Raw genomic sequence first — 22,251 nt, 5'->3', positions numbered from 1 at the left:
CGTGGAATTATATACTTAACAAAAAAGTGTGAAACAACTGAAAATATGTCTTATATTCTAGGTTCTTCAAAGTAGCCACCTCCTGCTTTGCACACTCTTGGCATTTTCTTGATGAGCTTCAAGAGGTAGTCACCGGAAATGGTTTTCACTTCACAAGTGTGCCCTGTCAGGTTTATTAAGTGGGATTTCTTGCCTTATAAATGGGGTTAGGACCATCACTTGTGTTGTGCAGAGTTCTAGCAGCAGACACATCTCTTCAACAACTGTTAAGAGGAGACTTTGTGCATTAGGCCTTCATGGTAAAATAGCAGCTAGGAAACCACTGCTAAGGACAGGCAACAAGCAGAAGAGACTTGTTTGGGCTAAAGAACACAAGGAATGGACATTAGACCAGTGGAAATCTGTTCTTTGGTCTGATGAGTCCAAATTTGAGATCTTTGGTTCCAACCACCGTGTCTTTGTGCGACGCAGAAAAGGTGAACGGATGGACTCTACATGCCTGGTTCCCACCGTGAAGCACGGAGGAGGAGGTGTGATGGTGTGGGGGTGCTTTGCTGGTGACACTGTTGGGGATTTATTCAAAATTGAAGGCATACTGAACCAGCATGGCTACCACAACATCTTGCAGCGGCATGCTATTCCCTCCGGTTTGTTTTTAGTTGGACCATTTATTTTTCAACAGGACAATGACCCCAAACACACCTCCAGGCTATGTAAGGGCTATTTGACCAAGGAGAGTGATGGGGTGCTACGCCAGATGACCTGGCCTCCACAGTCACCAGACCTGAACCCAATCGAGATGGTTTGGGGTGAGCTGGACCGCAGAGTGAAGGCAAAAGGGCCAACAAGTGCTAAGCATCTCTGGGAACTCCTTCAAGATTGTTGGAAGACAATTTCCGGTGACTACCTGTTGAAGCTCATCAAGAGAATGCCAAGAGTGTGCAAAGCAAAAGGTGGCTACTTTGAAGAACCTAGAATATAAGACATATTTTCAGTTGTTTCACACTTTTTTGTTAAGTATATAATTCCACATGAGTTAATTCATAGTTTTGATGCCTTCAGTGTGGATGTACAATTTTCATAGTCATGAAAATATAGAAAAATCTTTAAATGAGGTGTCCAAACTCTTGGTCTGTACTGTATATTCCCTGCACAAAATATCTCCATACTTCCTCAGCACACATCCCCATACTGAGTCTGCACCCATCCCTTGTATCCCCAAACTGTGTCCTTTAATACTATTGCATCTTCCCCCACCCAAACTTTGGGGGTGGGGGCAGATGTAAAAGGATTTAAGGACTCAGTTTAGGGGTGGGGGCAGATGTAATATTTGGGCCACAAACTGTCCTTACACTGTGTTCCAAATTATTATGCAAATAATATTTTCTCAGATTTTCCCAAATTACCTATATGAATTGCAGTCATTGTAATTTTCCAGTCAAATAACTATTAGAGTACAATTGAAAGGTTTTTGTACAAACTGCCTATGATAACAGTATATTTTTAAAAAAATAAAAAACTCAATGCATGTTCCAAATTATTATGCACAGCAGAGTTTTCAACCTTTTCATTTTAATAAAGAACAAAAAAATGTTCATTTTTGAAATTGTCATGCATTATCATGCATGAAATGATCTTGATAGTCCAGATGGATGGAGTGGAGGATGGCTGGTTGATGGACACCCCATGCAAACACTGCTACAAACACAGCTACGGCGCGAACAAGGAGGAGGTGGAGTAATGTTTTGGGCTAGAATCATGGGAAGAGAGATTGTCGGCCCTTTTAGGATCCCTGAAGGGGTAAAGATGAACTCCATAATGTATGTTGAGTTTCTCAAACAGCACTTCCTTCCATGGTTCAAGAAGAAGAACCGTGCATTCCGCAGCAAGATCATTTTCATGCATGATAATGCCCCGTCTCATGCTGCACATAACACATCTGCATCTCTGGCTGCTATGGGCATAAAAGGGGACAAACTTATGGTGTGGCACCCATGCTCCTCTGCTCCTCTGACCTCAACCCCATTGAGAACCTCTGGAGCATCATCAAAAGGAGTGTCTATGATGGCGGGAGGCAGTTCACATCTAAGCAACAGCTCTGGGAGGGTATTCTGTCCTCATGCAAAACAATTGAAGCAGAAACCATCCAAAACCTGACAAATTCAATGGACGAGAGAGTTCAGAAGCTCCTGCAGAACCACTCCTTTATTGAATGTGTCTTGATAATTGCCAATAATTTCCATCTATTGTCTATAGAAATATGAATGTAAATAAAAAATGTTATCACTGAAAAACGTCATCTTGCACCCCACCCCCCAAAAAACCAAGTCACCATACAGCTCCATCAATGCCAAAATAATTTAGAACTCTCAGAATACAGCGATCGCTGTAATCGCACCAACCTGAAGAATAGTCGTCTAATCACTTATACCGCACAAGGAACGGCATAAAAAATAAATCTAAATCTTCACCTGCTGTTGATTTGTTCATTCTGTCACCCAAAGATTGCAGTAAGGCTCAGCGCACATTTATCCTGTGCTCTACGCTGAGCGCTTACACCGGGGTTTCCGTGTAAATCTCTGAAATATGTGACTCAGACGGAAACCTAGAGGGAAGATTCCCTATAATGAGACAGATGGAGACACTGTGGACGCCGTCTGGCCTATGATCCGGTGGTGTCCGTTTTTTTAGGCTTGCATAAAAGCGCAGCTGACCACAGGTTTGTACACTTATGAAAATAACACTGCTGAACAGAGGCTAGACTGAGTTCAGAGTAACTCTGCTGCCTCATTATAGTGAGTGGGCCAGTCGGCTGTGCCATCTGCATTACTAAATTCGAAATATAGGGGGCTTCCATGTTACTGGTAGTACAAAAGCTCTGGAAAAGCAATATGGCTCCTCGTGCGCCCCCCCCCCCCTGCACCACCCCCCCCAAAAAAAAAAGAAAATTCAGAAGATCTGAACTCCCAAATCCAGATGACCCCTCCCCCCTCCCCCTCCTCTGAGCCCCACAGTGTGCCTAAACCACATTTAACGTCCACATGTTTGGCATTTCTGTAGCGATGAGAGCCCATTTAATTTATGGGTACGTGTCTCCAGTAGAACGTGTCGGGCACTTCATTAGTAGATTTGCAAGTTTCACTCCAACATCCACTGCTGCTTGTTAATGGAAAACACCCATGGAGTCAAAATCGTCACTACACCTGCAGATAAATTCCCAGAGGGGTATAATTTCCAAAATGGGGTCACTTGAGGGGGTATTCTGCTCGTCTAGCACGTAGGGGCTCTGTATCTGGAAGTCTGCAAACTATTCTAGGAAAATCTGTGCTCCAAGAGGCAAATAGCGTTCCTTACCTCCCGAATCTCACCGTATATTAAGCAGTACTGTACAGCCACATGTGGGGTATTTTTATGTTCAGCAGAAATTGTGACAAATTTTGGTGCCATTTTTACCCTTTTCCCCTGTATAAAAATGTAAAATCTGGGGCAAAATATTTGTGGTAAACAAATGTAATTTATTTTTTTTCTTCACTGCCCAATGGTGTAAAATTCTGACACACTTGTGGTGTCAATATGATCACTGCACCCCTAGATTAACTCATTGAGAGGTGTAGTTTTATAATATGGGGTCACTTGTGGGGGTTCTGCTGTTCTGGCACCTCAAGGGCTCTGCCAATGTGACATGGCACCTTCAAACCATTCCAGCAAAATTTTAACTCCAGTATGGCACTTCTTCCCTCCTGAGCATTGCACTGTGCCTCCAAAAGTAATTTTCAAACACATATGGGGAATCTGTGTACTCAGGAGAAATTGCACAACACATTTTGGTGCCATTTTCTCCTGGTATCCTGTCACCACTTCTGCATTTATCACACACTCCTGGTTTTGGCTTACAAACACTGAGGTAAAATATGAATTAAATACTGAACGTGACCTTTTAAAGAGGTTTTTGTCACCTACCCACAGTTTACTGGGGGTCTAACTGTTTGATCCCGGCATTGATCATCAGAACGGGGCACTTTTACCCTCCCTAGAATGGAGTACACATGTGTGACTGCCACTCCATTCGTTCCCTAGAGGACTGTACTCTAGGGAAAAAGTTTCTCCACATCTTCCGTTCAGTTGGTCTGTGAGAAAATCAGACCGCACTCTGATGGCATCTGAGTGCTGTCTGATGCTTTTCACAGACACATACTCGTCCGAGTTATACGGACTCCTATGAAGCTCGGTCTCCTTGAGAGACCATGATATTCACTAATTTCTGCAATATCACAGTATTTTGGTAATTAGTGAATTTCATGGTCTGCTATGGAGACTGAGCTACCACAGTATTGTAGTATATAATATAAGCAATCAAACGATCGTAGGTTCACATTCCCTTAAATGATTAAAAAAAATAAAAAGTTTGTGGGGTTTGTTTTTTGTTTTTGTACACCTCATGAATCTGAGCCTGGCTTTACAATTGCGATTAGATGACTGTGTGTGACTGGTCAAACACCTCCACCAGCCAACCTTTCCCAGCACCGCTCCAGGTAATTGTCAGATCTTCTGCCCGGACATCTTTTTAGCCTTCTGATCAACTTGCATTGTAAGGTATTCAGCGTCTTTCTGGTGGAAAATGCCAGAAGAATGTACATATTACTACTTCTAATTCCTAGCGGTTTTTGAAAGATTGAGCATTTTTAAGAACCTCAAAAGCCTTAACATATAGAAATGAAATAAAAATTCTATTCTTTTGAGCATTTTTGAGAAACTAATGTAATGCCAAACTATCCTCTTTTCTAGTAATTGTAATCAAATTAATGGAGTAACACATGGAGATAAATATAATTGTTTAACCCCTTCACTCCCAATTCTGACCAGTGGCATTTTATGTGGTAATAACTCTAAAACGCTTCAACGGGTCTCAGTTATTCTGAGATTGTTTTGTTTTTTTCGTGACCTTGTATTTCATGATGGTGGTAAAATGTATTCACTATTTGTGAAAATATCGGAAATTGCTAAATTTTCACACGTTTCGCCCAATTTCCAAACTTTTAATTTTTATGCCCTTAATTAAACACACAATTGTTAATAAAGAACATTTTTCACATGTCTACTTTACTTTAAATCAGTATGATTATTGAAACATTTGGGGGGGAGGGTTGTTTTGTTTTTTCTGGCACCACATCATATTTGAAGTGACATTGGGAGGCATATATGATAGAAAATACACAAGTGACACCATTTTAAAAACTGCACCCCTCAAGGTGTTCAATACCTCATTCAAGAAGTTTATTAACCCTTTAGGTGCTTCACAAGAATTAAAGAAATCTGGAAGGAAAAAAATTTACATTTTCCCACAAAAATGTTCATATAGCCCCAAATTTTGCATTTTTACAAGGGTAACAGGAGAAAATGGACAGTTCAGTCTGTTGTGAAATCTTGTCCTGAGTACACCAAAACCCCAAATGTGGTGGAAAACTACTGTTTGGGAAGGGAAGGAGCCCTAATTGAATTCTGTTTTTTTTTGGCTGGAACAGATTGCAAATGCCATGTCACATTTGACGACCCCTTGACATGCCAAAACAGCAGAATCCCCCCTCAAATGACCCCATTGTGGAAACTACACCCCTCTGGGAATTTATCTACAGGTGAAGTTATGAATTTGACTCCATGAATGTTTGCCAGAAACTAGCAGCAGTGTAGGTTGCTGAGTGAAATTTGCCGTCGTAGTGCCCAGTACGTTGCAGTACCCATACACTGTGCCCAGCTCAGGCTTCTGGAGACATGTACCCTGTAAATTAGGTGGGCTCCCATCGCTACAGAAATGCCAAATGTGAATGCTAACTACAGTTTAGGCACACTGTGGGGCTGAGAAAGGAGGGGGCAGCATGTGGATTTGGGAGTACAGAATTTGCTGGATTTCTTTTGAGGGGTGAAGAGAGCCGTAGCACTTTTCCAGAGCCTTTGTGCTACTAGTAACGTGAAAGCTCCCTATATTTCCATTAACAGATGACTACCTGAGTGGAGACTTGCTTTTTTTTGTGGATTGAGTTGAAGCTTTTGTTGGGAACATTTTACACAATATTTGGGATCACATTTATTCTCTGAACTTGCATCGGGGTCTCCATTTAAATCTCCGAATGACGTGATTTTGATGAAATCCCCTTCTGATCCGTTCACTATAAAGAGGCAGCAGAGTTACTCTGTACTCCGTCTGGCCTCTGTTCAGTGGTGTCCTTTTCAGAAGTGCACAAAACTGTGGTTGGCCACGCTTATGTGTATGCGCTTAAAAAGACTGCCACTGCTGGATCATAGGCCAGAGTGCCTCCATCTGCCTCACTATAGGGAATCATCCGTGGGGGTTTTCAACTAAATCATGTATTTCAGATATTCACACAGAAATCCCGGTGTAAGTGCTCAGTGCAGTGTGAAGGATAAATGTGAGCTGAGCCTTACTGCGATCTTTGGGAGGCAAAATGAACAAATCAACAGCAGGTGAAGCATTGGTTGTATCTATTTTTTATGCCATTTCTCATGTAATATAATTGATTAGATGACTATATTCTTCTGGTCAGTGCAATTACAGTGATACCAGATTTATATATTTTTTTTTTTTTGTTTGGGTGCGATCTCACTCTAAAAGACTTTAGTTTTAGCAAAAAAAAAAAAAGTTTTTGCATCACCATATTTTGAAAGCTATAATTTTTCCATATTTCGGCCGACAGTCATGTGAGGGCTTGTTTTTTGCGGGACGAGTTGACGTTTTCATTAAAACCATTTTTGGGAAAACAACATTTTTTGATCGTTTTTCTATTCCAATTTTTGGGAGGCAGAATGAAGAAAAACCCGCGATACAGAAATTTGTTTCTTGGGATTTATTTTTTTTTGCCATTCACAGTGTGGTGAGTGATCAGATAACTTTATTCTTCGGGTCAGTACGATTACAGCGATACAACATTTTCTTTTTTTTTCCCAGTGTTTACACAAACTATTTTATAGAAAGAATTGTTTTTGCATCTCTGTATTCTGAAAGCTATAGCTTTTTTATTTTTGTGTTGCTGGAGCTGTATGGCGGCTTGTTTTTTGCGGGATAAGATGAATTTTTATTTACATTTGACTTTTTGATTGCGTTTTGTTCAGCGGCATTGTGCAGATCTGAGCAGAGGGAGCTCTCTGCTTTGCCGATCGATGTCGCTGTCACTATTGAAAGCAGCATTAGAGGGGTTAAACGCCCTTGATTGGTGCTAGCACCAATCGTGGGCGTTGCTGCAGGGTGTAGGCTCTCATACAGAGGTGACGCCCGCGTTTAACCGCGCCGGCCATCGGTATGAGCCCACGCAATCGTCCTGCCGTACACCACGCTTTGTCGGAACGCACCTCCTGCAGCGCCGTATATGTACGGCCAGTGCCATGAAGGGGTTAAAGCGTAACTGACATTTTAATTTTGTTTCATAAATCAATAGTGCACATGAAAATAAGCAACTTTGTAATAAGTATTATCAGAGAAATCTGCTTCTTTCTCTGCCAAAATTGATCAGTCCTCATCAAAATTCTCAATTCTGAGGTAAAATGTGTCTTCAGTGAGGGCGAATGTTCCATTCCTGAGAGAAGATGGCAGGTGCTGCTGCTAAGCTTCTATGGAAATAGAGCTCCTCCTTCCTCCTCTCCTTCTATCTCTAGCTCCTCCTTTCTACATTCAGAATTTTGGTAGACTTAACAATTTTGGCGGAGCAAGAAGCAAATCTCTCTGATAAGAAATATTACAAAGATGCTTATTTTTACGTGTACTATTGATTCTTGTTATAAAGTGTAACCGTTTTTTAATTCCTGAGTCAGTCATAACATATCCACATGTGGTGCTGAACAGGAGACCGGCAACATCAAAAATAGGAAGAGAGGAAAAACTGTGGCACTCACCCCATGGCTTCAAAATGATTCCTAGATTCCATCTGGGCGGAGGAGACAGAAAAGAGCGGCGGCTGTTTCACGCTCCATGCGCTAAATTCAGCCTGCATGAAGTGCTTGGCATTGTGATACGGACGTCGCTCTATTTTCTGTCTCCTCCGCCCGGATGTAATAAAGTAAGAACTTTTTAGTCACGGGGTGAGTGACATAGTTTTGTGTTTTTGTTTTTTTTTTCTTCCTATTTTTGAGAAACTATTTTTCTGACGTTTTCTGATCCAAAATCGCCAGGAAGACTATATAAACACGCCCCAGAGATTAGTTAAGACCAATCTTGGCAGAAATCTCCAGGTAATTTTATGCTGCTAAATTTTAGTTTGTTACATGTGAGTTATTGTACACACTGAATCTGTAACAAATCCACTTTGTCTGAATGTCACATTTATTTCTTGTATGATTAATTCAGTTGTCACTTGGTTCCTTCTGCTCTCCTTTTGTGGGATATGTAGAGGGTCCCGTTCATGTTTTTTGAGGTGACACCTGTTGGACCCATTTATTGATCTTTTTTTGTCTGAATGTAGCCTAAATAATGAATGACCAAGACTCTTCTTTCCTGCCGTCTGCTTTACTTGTGAGACCTTGCTGTGTTTGGTCTTTCTTTCCCGAAGGCTGCATTCAGACTACTGTATAAATCAGACCAAGATCAGACAGAAATGCATGGATTGGCCGGAGGATCTCCTGACCCAGGCATGACCGCTTCATAGAAATATATGGGAGACCAGCTGGCCACTCCATGCATTGCAGTCTGATTTACACGGTCGTCTCACTGCCTTCTAAGGGTTAGTTAGGCAGCTTATCTCTGATCTCACTCCTGGACCGATTAATTAACATACTGTGCGACCCAAACACTTCCAACCTTCAGTGGCCAAAGGCCACAAAATTTAGTTTAAAAAATCCTGTAGCCATTGGTCACTGCTGTTGGGAAGAGTTTTGTCCACACTTTTGTCTGATCTCACCCTTACTGCAGACTTGTGATGAAATTGATGACAGAGGCGGACTCCGTCATGCCTTGTGCACAGCCTGCAGTGCTGAATATAACCAGCCTAGGCCACATTATGACAATACAATATACTTGTATTAGTTATAGGACTTGTCTGCTCTTCTGATGAAAGGCTGCAGTCATTCTATGTGATAGCGCACGCTGTAAGATTTCAGAAGTCTGCAATCCAGATTCTCTGGTGTCGCTGGTGAGAGCGGGCAGTCACATAACTAAAAGTATAAGTTTTGCATACATGCAGTCATATGCTAGTAAAACCTGCTTGGCCCCAGTACATGTTAATTGAGCGAGGCCGAGCACGTCTTGTCAGAATGTGGCCGGAAGTATTCAACTTGCTTACTTACGGTCACATTACTGCCTGCTGTCGCTGACCACACCAGTAGAATCTTGACAGCGTGTGGTACACTCACCGATAAGATTCAGAGGTCTGGTCTGAGGTCACATAGAGGACTGCAGACTTTCATGAGAAGACCGGACAACCACTTAACGAAAGACAAAACCAACAGACCTTAGTTCCAAAGCGTAGTAGCTAATGGCAGATTTTAAGAAACATTAACAATGTGCTGGTTCTTCTCTCTACTAGTGACCTGGTTAATGGGCTTGTGGGTTTAATGAACAGCAATGTCAGCAGTCCAGTGAATCTGGTAAGTTTCCTTTTCTGGGTTTATATTTACATTCTGCTGTAATACTTCATCACTTAAAGTATATATGCGGAAGTCACACAAAAAACATGACATGACATGAAGCCAAGGTTAGTAATGGAGAGGTGTCTAAAAGACACCCCCATTACTAACCCCATAGTAAAGGTTTTTAAATAAACACACGGCCTGAAAAAAATCCTTTATTTGAAATAAAAGTGCACACTGTTTTAATCATTTATTTAAGAATAAAAAACAGTGTACTCGCCTAACGCCTAATCTGCTGAAGCCATTGTTATCTGTTTTTCATTTTTGTTTTTTTTTACAATCATATCCCTCACCTGTCCGATGTGATGACATAATCCAGAGTGTCCCATGAAGATCTGGGTCAGTTCTAGAACAGTCACATTGGCAATCACTGATGCAAATGTTCTAAAGGACAGCAGGCTATACACTGATACAGGAGTGTAATCACTCCTGTGTCAGTGTATAGCGCTGACCTGCCGGGACAGAGGTCACATGAGTTCATCAGCTGATGAGCTCCGGTGATCTTACTTACTGCACCACTGCTGTGTGAGAAAATTCTGTGCGGTAAGTAAGGTCACTGGAGCTCATCAGCTGATGAACTCATGTGACCTCTGTCCCGGCAGATCAGCGCTAAACACTGTCGGGAGTGATTACGCTCCTGTCAGTGTATAGAGTGCTGCCGGGTGATCCGATCGCCGTGGGACACTCGAGATTACGGCGAATAGGTGAGTATAATGTTATTTTAATATCTCTTTTGTTTTAACTTTTTCTTTTTTTTTTTTTTCCTTTTTTTTTTTTTACTGTGAGCACAGGCATCTGCTGATGAGACCACTTCTCCCATCAGTGGTGCCTGCTCTCTTGTAAGCTGATGGGAGGAGTAGTCTCTCATCAGCTGACACATGTGACTCGCGGTCAATTCTTTGTGTGTTTTAGCCGTCTTTTTGACCCATGACTTAAATGGAGTCAATCAAATACACAGCAAATCCGCAAATATTTTTATACCTGCGTTTTTGCTGCAGATTTGACTGACTCAATTCAACTCAATGGGTGAAAAAAGCGGCAAAACCCACAAAGAATTGACATGCTGCAGATTTAAGTGCAATGCAAATCCTGCCAGGAAAATTCCTGATCATGTGCACAGCACTTCAGGATTGTCATTGCATTAGCTGGCAGAAGAATTCACTAGCGTTTTGGCCCATTTCTGTGTGGGAAAAACACTGCAAAAACGCAGTGTGAACATAGCCTAAAGCCAGGGCAGCATGGAACCACATTAGTATGATAGGGAGGCAGCACATTGAATAGAATGACACGTGACTTGCTCAAGGGTAAAACTATTCTACAATATCATTATTTTGTACATGATTGTCCATTTCACCTGGAAAAGTAGTTGGCGTTTAAAGAACCGTAAGCCAATCCTAAATTCATCTCCGCATTGAGGTTATTAATTACCATTTGCAATTAAAGCTGTAATCTGCTATTGTCTTCTCCACAGGGAAACCCAGAAGAGCACACCATCCTGGAATTTGCCAGATTAATTAAGCAACTTGTTGGTGAGTTCTCGCCCCCTGAGAAATCCTGCCAATAGTTTTAGATGTGTAATTACAAGGTGGATAATTGTGTACTGTGCGTGAATTGCTGATAAAGGTCTGTGATTAGTATTGATACCAAAGTTTTTTTCTTACAAGTGTTTTATTGATTTTATATCTTCACCCAATGGCATGCACTATTGTTGGCTTGTAAAATTGCCTTATCCCAGTCTATAAATGTCTACTGACATAACATGTAAATGGTATTTTTTTAGGCATGTTCTGCTACATCACTGTCTAAATGAAAATGTATTCTTCCAAATGTCACTATTTGTCCTTGCAGCTCGTATCTTCCTATTGAAAGGGAACCTGTCCCCATGAAAATGCTATGAAATCTATTGGCATTGTGTTATGGTCAAGGAGCATCTGAGCAGATTGCTGTATACTGGACATTTGAGAGAAGGATACAGTATAAAGTATATCCATTGGGGTTTTCCCTCGAACAAAAGTTCATTTTAATCAAGAGTTTTTGGAATAATAATTTCCAAAATTGAATGTATTTAAATAAAATGTTCCTGTGTGGAGATGATCTTATAAATGTGCCCCTGCTGTGTACTGTGTAATGGCTCCTGGGCAGGGGAGGAAGCACAAGATTATACAGACATTACAGCACGGGATCACAGATGATTCTTTCTGTGAGGTAAAACATTTCACTGCCTGTTTTTAAACAATGTTTTACTTCAGAGAATCATTTGCAATCCCGTGTTGTAATGTCCACATACTTTTTTTTCCCCAGCCAGGTGCTGCGGTATGATCAGACCATGCTCCTGCAAGGTCAGACACAGCAAGGGAAAATTTATAAGATTATCTCTGCGCAGGAACATTTTATTTTAATACATTGAATTGTTATTATTCCAAGATGATTAAAATGAACACTTGCTCTTGAGAAAAACCCTTTAAATTCTTGCTTGTTCTTGGATTAGAGGGACGGGGGCTGGTCTGATCCGTGATTGACGGCCTTCACGGTCTAATTATTCAAGGCATACTGGCAATGAATGAGTTACTCCACCCACTGGACCACTGTATTTTTTTTTCTCTTTTTATCACACAATTTTGATAATGAACAGAGTATTTTTTTCCAAAAATATTGTGGTTATGCTGCAACTCCGAACTTTTACAGCAAAAATAGTCTCTCGAGTAAAAAATAAAGAAGTAAAAAAAAAAGTAGTCTCCATTCTTGATATTTAAATGGAAACTGCTCTTCCATATCCATTTGGCCTCTGGAAAATAGAGCAGGTGCCCTCACTGTGACCACGCTGCTGCTGGACCTCATTTGTGACTTGTCCTTCTCATGCATTATACTTACATGTGTTATTGCTCATTCAGACGATGATTTTTCTCATACCCAAAAAAACTGAACAATTTTTCATCTGTGTTCTGGTCCGTGTCCTTTTTACCATCAGCTTCATCAGTTTTTTGTTTTTTTTTCTCATATGCAAAAGGAAAAAAAAAAACTTGGTGTCTCAGGCTTTTATAATCAAACAGACAGCACATGTGATATGTTTTCTTTTTTCTTTAATGGACCCATAGACTTGGCGAGTTTGAGCTGTGACCTTGATCAAAATCGGACATGTCTTTGGGTAATTTTGCAGTGGTCTGCCCCAAAATACAAACATGTGAACTGCGCCATAGACTATAAAATATGTACAAGTTCGATCAGTGTTTTTCGTGTTTAAATTGGCGTCTTAATGAGGCTTTGGTAGGAGAACATCATAGGCCAGGCATATTTTTATTTTTTACCCATGGCAAACATTGGACACTACGATACTGCACTTAACATTGTATGACTTGTAAAGATGAGCAAAAAGATTTTCACTACCTTGGTCCAGTGTACTTTTTGTACTTTGTGGCTGCCATCCCAAGGAAGAGGAAACTTCCTGGGCCATCACTTGAATGCCAACATAATGGGCACTTCTTGCGATTACATAGACCCTGCCATATAATGGTAAAATGCTCTTCATGACATCGCTGGGGTCCACTAATCACAAGATGCCGGCATTCGAGTGTCAGCCGAGGAAGATCGTGCTGCGCTGGTTAAGGTGCCATGGAGCGCCAAAGTCAATCTTTTTTGCTTTTTTTTTTAATGGTTCAAAGAAGAAAAAAAAAAAAAACACAAACCACTATTAAGTATATGTTCTTCCATTATAGGGAGTGGTGGAGAAATACAGTTTCTTTCAGAAGCTCAAGATGATCCACAAAGGCGAAAACCAGATATCAGGAAAGCCAAGCTTCTACTTGGATGGGAACCTGTGGTATGTATACTGGAGTTTAATCATAGCATCATTGCCTCAGTAGAGGTAAAAATATATATATATGTGTTATATATTATATCATTTCAAATATATACTATTAATCTATTTTTTTTTAGATTGTTCTTGTTGACTTTGGTGTAAGTTCAGAAAGCTACGGTAACATGGTTTTTCTTGCTATTCTCTCTTCTCAGGTTCCACTAGAGGAAGGCTTGAATAAAACAATTCACTACTTTAGTAAAGAACTTGAATACCAAGCAAATAACCAATATATACCCAAGCCAAAACCGGCGAGAATAAAAAAAGGTAGAATGCGACATAACTGAACACTCCGAGAAGAAGAGGGGCTATCTTGATGGTTTACAGGATGTAATTTTTGTTCTCCCTTTCCCCTTGTTTCTTTTACAAGAAAATAGAGACTTCTGAGGGGCTATCATGAAGAATAAAACTGGAATTTCCCTATGAAGCTTGCTTTAAAGGAATGGATGTGCCTAATAACATTTGAGAACTGCAAACATTGCCTTGCACTTTTTAAAGATGTCTTTCTATGTACAGTAGAGTAGGAAATACATGGAAATCTCCACATTTTATATATCTTGCCGTGACTGTTTTTGACAACTGTCTGAGGACAGGTCAGCCCTACTGCTGGTGCTGGGGCCAGCTAAGAATCACCATTTAGTCCTTTCAGACTCTGCCGAATACAACGGGTCTAAATTACTAGTTTCTTTTTGAAGCTGAAGCTGACATGGATATAAAAATGCCAATTTATTTATATATGTTTAAAGAATATGGTAGGTACTTTAATATGGTATGTACTCTATGCATTACATTGGGGCAGTCTTGTAAGGGTCCACTCTTTCATACTGCCAATTTAGATATACTCCTGAAGAGTGTGAAAACATGTGGGGAAGCTTTGTTCTTTGTTTTTTTTTTTTTGTTACTTAAACCTTATCTTTGTTCTCCTCAATGTTCACAAAGCTGTACATTTCAATTTGAAAGCAGCTCTGATAAATAAGAATATTTTGAATCACTATTGTGTTGTTAAGTGTATTCTTGGATAAAGAAAATAAAGTATTATCAGTTTATGGTGGTTGAATATGCTATTTTAATAAAATAAGAACAATAGTCAACTGGTGCTTTTCTTGTCTATATAAATTGACATTGCTCTTTGAGTAAGTGAAAACTATTTTCTTAAAGGAACTGTCTGGTAACTTTATATTGATGACGTATCCAATAGCTCCTATATCCAATAGGTAAGTCATCAATATAAAATAGGTAGGGGCTTGACACCCCACCAATTAACTGTTTACATCTTGTCCCCACAGGTGATAATTGTGTGGAGTGAAACATTGCATTTCATACACAGTGGGATACTGCCAACCTACTTCTATTTATTTGAATAGGAGCGGATGTGAAGTATCCGGTCGCAGTCAATCACTATTTGGTTGGCGGAGCTCTGCTGTTCTGCTTCGCAACTATTCCCTTCCAGCCACTGACACACAAAACTGATCGATGGGTGTCAGGTCAATCTGATATTGATGACCTATCCTGAGGATAGATCACCAATAGTAAAGTACTGGACAACCCCTTTAAGCCCTTTACAACTAATGATGGACATAGCACGTCATGAGCGGGTGTCAGTTCTGGCACAATGACATGCTATGTCCATCATGACTTTAAACAGTCACTGCATGTAAAAACGCAGTGACAGTTCAGTGCCGACAGCTGTCACTGATGGCTGAGTGGCACGGGAAGAGGTGCGGGGACCTATGCCATCAGCCCCCGGACTCAGGGTGCTGTGATCAGTCAATCTGACTGACTGATCACAGCATAAGCCCGCATCGGTTTTGGAAAAACAAGTCGGCTTTAATGTTTTTTCTTTCTAATTAAAGGATTCCATCTTGCCACCCTTTCCCACAGGCCAGACATATGAAGAATACTGTTGATTGTTGTCATAATTCAGTAGATAGCCAGTATTTTCCAAAAATTCTTGCAGCTCCTTTAATGTTGCAGTAGTCCTCTTGGCAGCGTTCCAGACCAATTTTCTTCTAGTATTTTTATTAATATTTGAGGCACGTTCAGTTCTAGATAATGTAACTGTTGTGCCAAATTTAAGCCACATCTTACTGTCTTCAAGGTTCTAATATCTTGGAATTTATTTATTTTTATACCCACCTTCTGACTGGTAACATTCAACAATGAGATCCCTTTGCTGTGTTGCAAGCGGTTTACAGACCATGGCCTTTTCTGTTAAATGCAAGTAAGAAAATGTCAGGAAAATCCTACTAGATTATATGCGGTTAATCAGAATGACTAAACATAGTCAGCCGTGTACGGACTACTATTTAACATGAGTTTAAATGTGATTAGCTAATTTTTAACACAATCACATCCCGAGTTGTAAGAGGGTGTTCACACTTATACAACCACATTATTTTAGTTTTATTTCGTCCTCAATATTTCAGTTTGTTTCTGAATGAATTTGTGCAGATTATGGGCAACATTAAAGTTGGAAAAAGTTCTGAAATTAATTAAATCTTCTAAGGTATAATTTTTTTTTCATGACAAAGCCCTGGCATTTTAACAGGGGTATGTAGACTTATTTCTTCTGTAACTAATACTCTACAAGATGCCATATTTTTTGTGCAATTTTGGCTGATGGGACAACAGATTTGAAATGGTTAAAGTGGCGAAAATGTTATGTAGTTTTCTAAAACAGTAAGTTTGTGATGAAGGTTTATAACGGTGCCAGATAAATAAAGGGGGAAAACTATTGAGTCCACTAGATTAACCCCTTAAGGACCGAGCCAATTTGTAGGTTAATGACCTGGCCTCATTTTTTAAATGTGACCAGTGTCACGTTATGAGGTAATGCACTGGGAAAAAAATTCCAAGTGCGTTGAAATTGCAAAAAAAAGTGCAATTCCACAATTGTTTTGGAGTTTATTACCATATTCACTTTACCATTCGGGTTCACTCATCCCAAATTGCCAGGTCACTTTAACTGTAAAGTTCGGGAGCCGTACCGAGCCCCAACCACTGACATTTTACTGTACGTCCAGTTTCCTATTCGGGTTCGCCAGTCCAATAAAGCTTGTTGAAAGTATTGGCATGGCTGTGATTTGGCAGCGCAGCACGTGACCCGGCCTGTATAATGGCCTCATCACGAGTGTCGCAATTATGCACTCATTAGTGTAGGGATAGGAAGCAGCTGGAGTGATGGACAGATTCTGACACTGCACTCTGCAAACTAGCCACTGTGTGTACTGTGCCTTTAAGCCGCTGTGTATACTCTGCCCCCCCCCCCCCCCCCAAGTAGTCTTGGAAATAAAACAATTAGCATCAGCTGTCTTGTTGCCATTTCTAGGCCCAAGAAATTTCTCTGGACCGCTGTGTGTTTTTTAGTAGTGTTGCAAATAAATCTATTCTTCTGCCATCTCTTTACGAGTACTGTTTAGAAAAACCAGTTCCAAAAAATGAGCGCATTAAATGGGGGACGTGGCCGTGGTGTCACAAAAAGCTTTTACATCCAGGTACTTAATAGATGACGTCTCTGGAGTCATCCTCTTCCTTTTCTTCTTAATATTGTCGAGACGCCATGGTGACTTTTCTCATCCACAGCTCGTCTCTGCAGCCTTCCATCTTCTCAGGTCTTCTGCAGCACATACACAATGCCCTTATTATATAGTTCCTGTATAAAAATCTGTCCTATGCTGAGCCCCTGAATAAATAACTGCCCCTCACTATATTCTCTGCACAAAATATGACCCACACACGGTGTCTCTTATGGTACATGCTCCCCACACTGCCCTCTCCTTTCCATACTGGGCCCCCTCTTCACAGTGTCCTCTCACTGTCCCCTGTATAGGACAGTCTCTATACTGTGCCCACTCATCACACTCCCTCTCCTTGGTATACTGTCCCCTCCTGGCTGTGCCCTTACAATGTCCCCCCATGCTACCCTCCACATACACACTATTCAGTCTTTATTCAGTGCCCACTCACATTTTTCTCCCCCATTACTGTCTCCTCGCACTATTCCCTCACACATCTCCCCTTCCCATCTCATACATTTACCCTCTCTTTTTCCATACGGCCTCCCCGCACATCTCCCCTAATCCCCATACTGTGTCCGCACTTATTCCCCCCACTCACCATACTGTTTGCACCGACCCCCCCCCCCCCTCCACCATACATGCCCCCCATTTCACCCCTTGCTCCTCATATTGTGTCTTCAAATGTCTCCCGCCACTCATATTATGTCTGCAGCGGTCCCATCCTTGCTCCCCAAAATTGTGTCCTCAAATCAACCCCACCCCTGTTACACTAAATGTCCTACACACAGTAAATCTCCCCTAGCCTTGTTGCACTAAATTTCCCCCTCCACACAGTAAATCTTCCCCAACTCCATTACACTAAATCATTCCCAAACAGTATATACCCCCTACACGCAGTAAATGCCCTCCACACAGTAAATATACCCCCCGACATGCAGTAAATATACCACCCCACATGCAGTAAATATCCCCAACACACATAGTATACCCCCCTCCCACACAGTAAATGTCCCCCAGCCCCTCGTTACATTTAATCTTCGGTGTATTCAGCTCAACTGCTGTGGAGCATTTTCCACCAATGTTCTTCACATTTCTCAGCACCGTTGAATGACGCTAGCAGCATGATCACATGGTCTGATCGCGCTGCTGGCATCGCTCTGACCCAGCGGTGAGAACTTCAATTGTTCACTGGGAGCCAGCGGGTTGCATGTTCTGTGCGGCCACCAGGGTAGATTAGACCACCGCATTAGGCTGCCCGACTGCACCCCCTTGCCAGCTGCGCTTGGGGCACATGCCCTGGCTACCTTCCCCTAGATATGCCTCTGGTTTGGGGGACAACTACCATAACGCACAGGAGCTGTGGACTGAGATCAAACAGCAGCTAGATAATATAATATTGTCACTCAAATTAAATTATTTTTTTTTGCTCATTGAAATCATATTTGTCAAATTGTGTTTGCAGATAACAGGAGGTGCTGGTTTTGTTGGGTCTCATCTCACAGACAAGCTTATGATGGATGGCCATGAGGTTACAGTAGTAGACAACTTTTTTACTGGTAGGAAAAGAAATGTGGAGCACTGGATTGGCCATGAGAACTTTGAGCTCATTAATCACGATGTTGTGGAACCACTTTACATTGAAGGTAAACACTTCATTCTTTTCTGGGGGATTCCAGCTTCTTCGGTCTTTTTATTGATCATGTAGACTTTTTTTATTTTTTCCATCCATCTGAAGGACCAGCCTTAAAAATTAAGTGCTACAGTCAAAAGTATTTTGTAATAGGTTTACTGAAGGTAGACCCTATATGGCCAAAAGTAGATGACCAATATTCCTAATTTTTCTAGTTAGTACTTCAACTACATCTATTGCAAACAGATGCGAAAAGTCAAGCACACAGCCATGCCATTATCAAATATAAGTAGTAATAGAAAGTTCTTACGTTTTAAAGAATTGTGCATATGAAGCTTGAAATTGGTCTCCATGGTCAAACAGCTTCTTTAAGCCTAAGATCACAATGCCAAGCATCGGCAGTAGGGGTGTAAAACACAACCACCGCTGAGCTGTGGAGCAGTGGAAATATTCTCTGCAGTTATAGGGGATCTGTCACCAGCTTATGCCACCCCAACATGATGTAGAGGCAGAGACTTTGTTTCCAGCAATGTTTAACTTGCTGGGCTGTTTGCTGTAGTTTTGATAAAATTGGGGTTTTAGCTGCTGCAGATCTACCAATATTTTTTTTTTTTTTTTAAATGCTGAGCTCTGTATAACACGGTCCATGCCACTGACAGCTTTCTGTATTGCTGCCAATCAGTGCTGTGAGCGGAGTTATACAGAGCTAATCAATATGGAGGACTACCTGGAAGAAGGCTTGCTAGTCCTTAACTGACTTGCTGTTTCAAACTGTGTGTGTGTGTGTGTGTGTGTACGTGTACGTGTACATACATACATGTCCAAAAGTAGGTGGACATAAGGTTATGAAACAGTCACAGGAGATAAGTATCTCGAAATTCTAATGAATCAAGTTGTTCCCCGGTTACAGGAACAGCCTAATTCACATGACCTTTATTTTCTACAAGATGGGGCCCCTCCACATTATTCAAGAGTGGTCCGCGAGTATCTTGATGAAACATTTCCTAATAAATGGGTTGGCAGAAGAGGCCCACTTGATTGGCCGGCACTTTCACCAGACTTGACCCCAATGGATTTTTCCTTTTGGGGAGTACTCAAGGACAAAGTTTATAGTCGAAAACCAAAAAGTGTCAGTGATTTGAAAAATTACATAAGAGATTCATTTAAAAAAATTAATACCCAAAGAGACTTGTGCAAAAAAGTTTGTTGAAACGTAAGAGGCGACTTCAAAGCTGTGCAAATTGTAATGGAAAACAGTTTCCGCACCTGCGTTGATAAATATTTAAGGGCTTTTGTATTATTGTTCAGAATAAAATTTAATTGTCAATGTTATGCTTGTGTTAGTAAATATAATTTTATATATAAATCAAAATAAATGTTATTATTTTCTGGCCACCTACTTTTGGACCACCCTGTATATGTGTGTGTGTGTGTGTGTGTGTGTACATATATATATATATATATATATATATATATATATATATATATATATATATATATATATATATATATATATATATATATATATATATATATATATATATATATATATATATATATATATATATATATACATACTTAATAGCCCATATGGCAACGTTTCGGTCCAAAATTGTGGCCCTTTCTCAAGCATAGGTAAGGTGCAAGTGCAGAGAGTTTAAGGCGATCTAATTACAATAGTAATCAGCAGCAATTACATGAAAAGTGCATAATATACATAATCTTTCAGATAAATAGTATTACAAGACATGATGGTGCATAATCAGTGTAAAATGACTTAGTGCAAAAAACAATGTAAACAGGCTTATAGCCATAACACTCATATCAATACATAATTGATCATATGCAGCAGCTGTGTATACAAATAGGGAAACATGGCTCACCCCAACTTGCATTTGCATATAGCGCCAAAATCTCGGCGTTCCTGTAGCTAATACCACGCATGTCAGAACAGGAGGTAAGGACTTCCGCATCTGTGCACTAGAAGACCAGGTATACTGGCGCCATCTTGGAAAAGGGCATATCGCCCACAACATCTGTTGCTATTAAAAGCCAAGAGCAGGCCACTCCCTTGACATGCTCCTTCTTCTCGGACTGGCTGTTTCTTACAGCGGAGAGCTTCACACTGCTGTGATGTATTGTCCCAGAGGGGAGCAGCTGCTGTCACACTAAATTACAAGTGCTCTAATGATAACAGAAGTGCACAGGGCATCTCATCTTTATAGAGGGCAGGGACAGTACAACTTATTTATTTTATTTATCTCCGGAGTACCCCTTTAAGTCACTTCAGTGGCGCTTGCCCTCGCCCCATCCAGCTGTTGGGGGAAACGGCTGAAAAATGCCAAGAGGCATGACCTTTTGGTGCGATTTTTGAGTTGTGAAAAATCTTGCAACATTTTTATTGTAGCGTTTTGGTACAAACTGTTATGAATCGGCCCCTGGAGTTTTTTACTGGCTGCAGATTCCTTACACATAGGGTATGTGCAGAAGCATTTCTTTATAACTGTTTCTTAATACAATAATTTTGTACTACATATTGTGAATGTTGATGAATTGGGTCCCTAAACAGATCTAAATGGCATAACCCTTTCAACTTCTATTACACTAAGCCCACCTCCATATGTCATCTGAGTTTTAAATATTACAACATTTGATGTTGGTAGAAGATGCAGCTCGGGGGTCTGTACTGTTGCACTGCCTCAGCCCACGCCTTGATTTGGGATATCCTTGCGTTTTATCACACAAAACTGCTTCATTAGAGACCACGTTCAGGTTCCAGGGCAAATATTCTGTGGAAAATCAATTTGGGAATTATTAAAGGGAGTCTTTCAGCAGGTGTTTGCTATGTTTTCGTAGTGCAGCATGATGTAGGAGCAGAGATCCTGATTCCAGTGATGTCACTTAGTGGTCTGCTTGGTGTAGTTTTGATAAAATCGCTATCTTTTTTTCTTTGCTGCCGGTCTAGCAGTTGCCTGAATGCTGAGTCTATATGACTCCACCCACACCATTGATTGGCAGTTTTTGTGTACATTGTGCATAGGCAGGAAGCTGCCAACCAGTGGTTGGATTACACAGCGCAAATGAACCACGTGGCGTGAGACGCCTAGTCATCTAGTAATGATCTCCAGCTGATAAACCGTTGAATTTTTTATTTTTTTTTTACTATTGAAACAACCAGCATTAGCCCAGTAAGTGACACATCATTGGACTTGGGATCTCTGCCTCTACATTATGCTGCCGTCAGATTAAATGGATGGCAAAAATCTACTGACACATTCCCTTCAGTTACATGAGGAACAATTGAAACTGATATTAATTGGATAGGTAATAATTGTAAATTTTTCAGGAATAAGTCATTTTAGAAATAAATTGCAATTAAAGTTCACTATTACATGTGGTGGTGGTTTTTCTTTTTCTTCACAGTGGACCAAATTTACCATTTAGCCTCTCCTGCTTCTCCTCCTAATTACATGTATAATCCAATCAAGACGTTAAAAACCAACACAATAGGAACCCTGAACATGTTGGGTGAGTTGCTATATAGCATGCACATTTATGTAACTGCTGTCCAGAATGTTGGGGCGTTTTTTTCCATGTCTAAATGAAATACATAATTTTTA

At 40.7% G+C, this 22,251-nt stretch overlaps 2 protein-coding genes across 4 annotated transcripts in view; both read left to right on the top strand.

Annotated features, from left to right (window-relative positions):
* LOC141211215 (UDP-glucuronic acid decarboxylase 1) overlaps positions 1-14,531 on the top strand; it is a 63,657-nt gene extending 49,126 nt beyond the window's left edge. Inside the window, exons 12-16 of one of the 3 annotated variants that reach the window (XM_073664803.1) lie at positions 9,528-9,588; positions 11,102-11,159; positions 13,344-13,447; positions 13,639-13,750; positions 13,854-14,528. In XM_073664803.1, the coding sequence (XP_073520904.1) occupies positions 9,528-9,588; positions 11,102-11,159; positions 13,344-13,447; positions 13,639-13,750; positions 13,854-13,870 (352 nt within the window). In that variant the 3' untranslated portion in view covers positions 13,871-14,528. Of the gene's footprint in view, positions 1-9,527; positions 9,589-11,101; positions 11,160-13,343; positions 13,448-13,638 lie in introns of all 3 variants that reach the window. The other 2 variants (XM_073664804.1, XM_073664802.1) reach the window with 2 other exon arrangements.
* A 3,936-nt stretch (positions 14,532-18,467) lies between these two features.
* Positions 18,468-22,251, top strand: part of LOC141211172 (UDP-glucuronic acid decarboxylase 1) — a 47,886-nt gene continuing 44,102 nt past the window's right edge. Inside the window, exons 1-2 of the mRNA XM_073664800.1 lie at positions 18,468-18,644; positions 22,055-22,159. Coding sequence (XP_073520901.1) covers positions 18,512-18,644; positions 22,055-22,159 — 238 coding nt within the window. The 5' untranslated portion in view covers positions 18,468-18,511. The remainder of the gene's footprint in view (positions 18,645-22,054; positions 22,160-22,251) is intronic.

Source organism: Phyllobates terribilis, unplaced genomic scaffold (genome assembly GCF_046119375.1).
Source record: "Phyllobates terribilis strain yellow unplaced genomic scaffold, ASM4611937v1 Scaffold_2__4_contigs__length_985480577, whole genome shotgun sequence".
Taxonomy (NCBI): domain Eukaryota; kingdom Metazoa; phylum Chordata; class Amphibia; order Anura; family Dendrobatidae; genus Phyllobates; species Phyllobates terribilis.
Note: the sequence above shows the minus strand (reverse complement) of the source record. Positions and strands in the feature narration are given on the sequence as shown.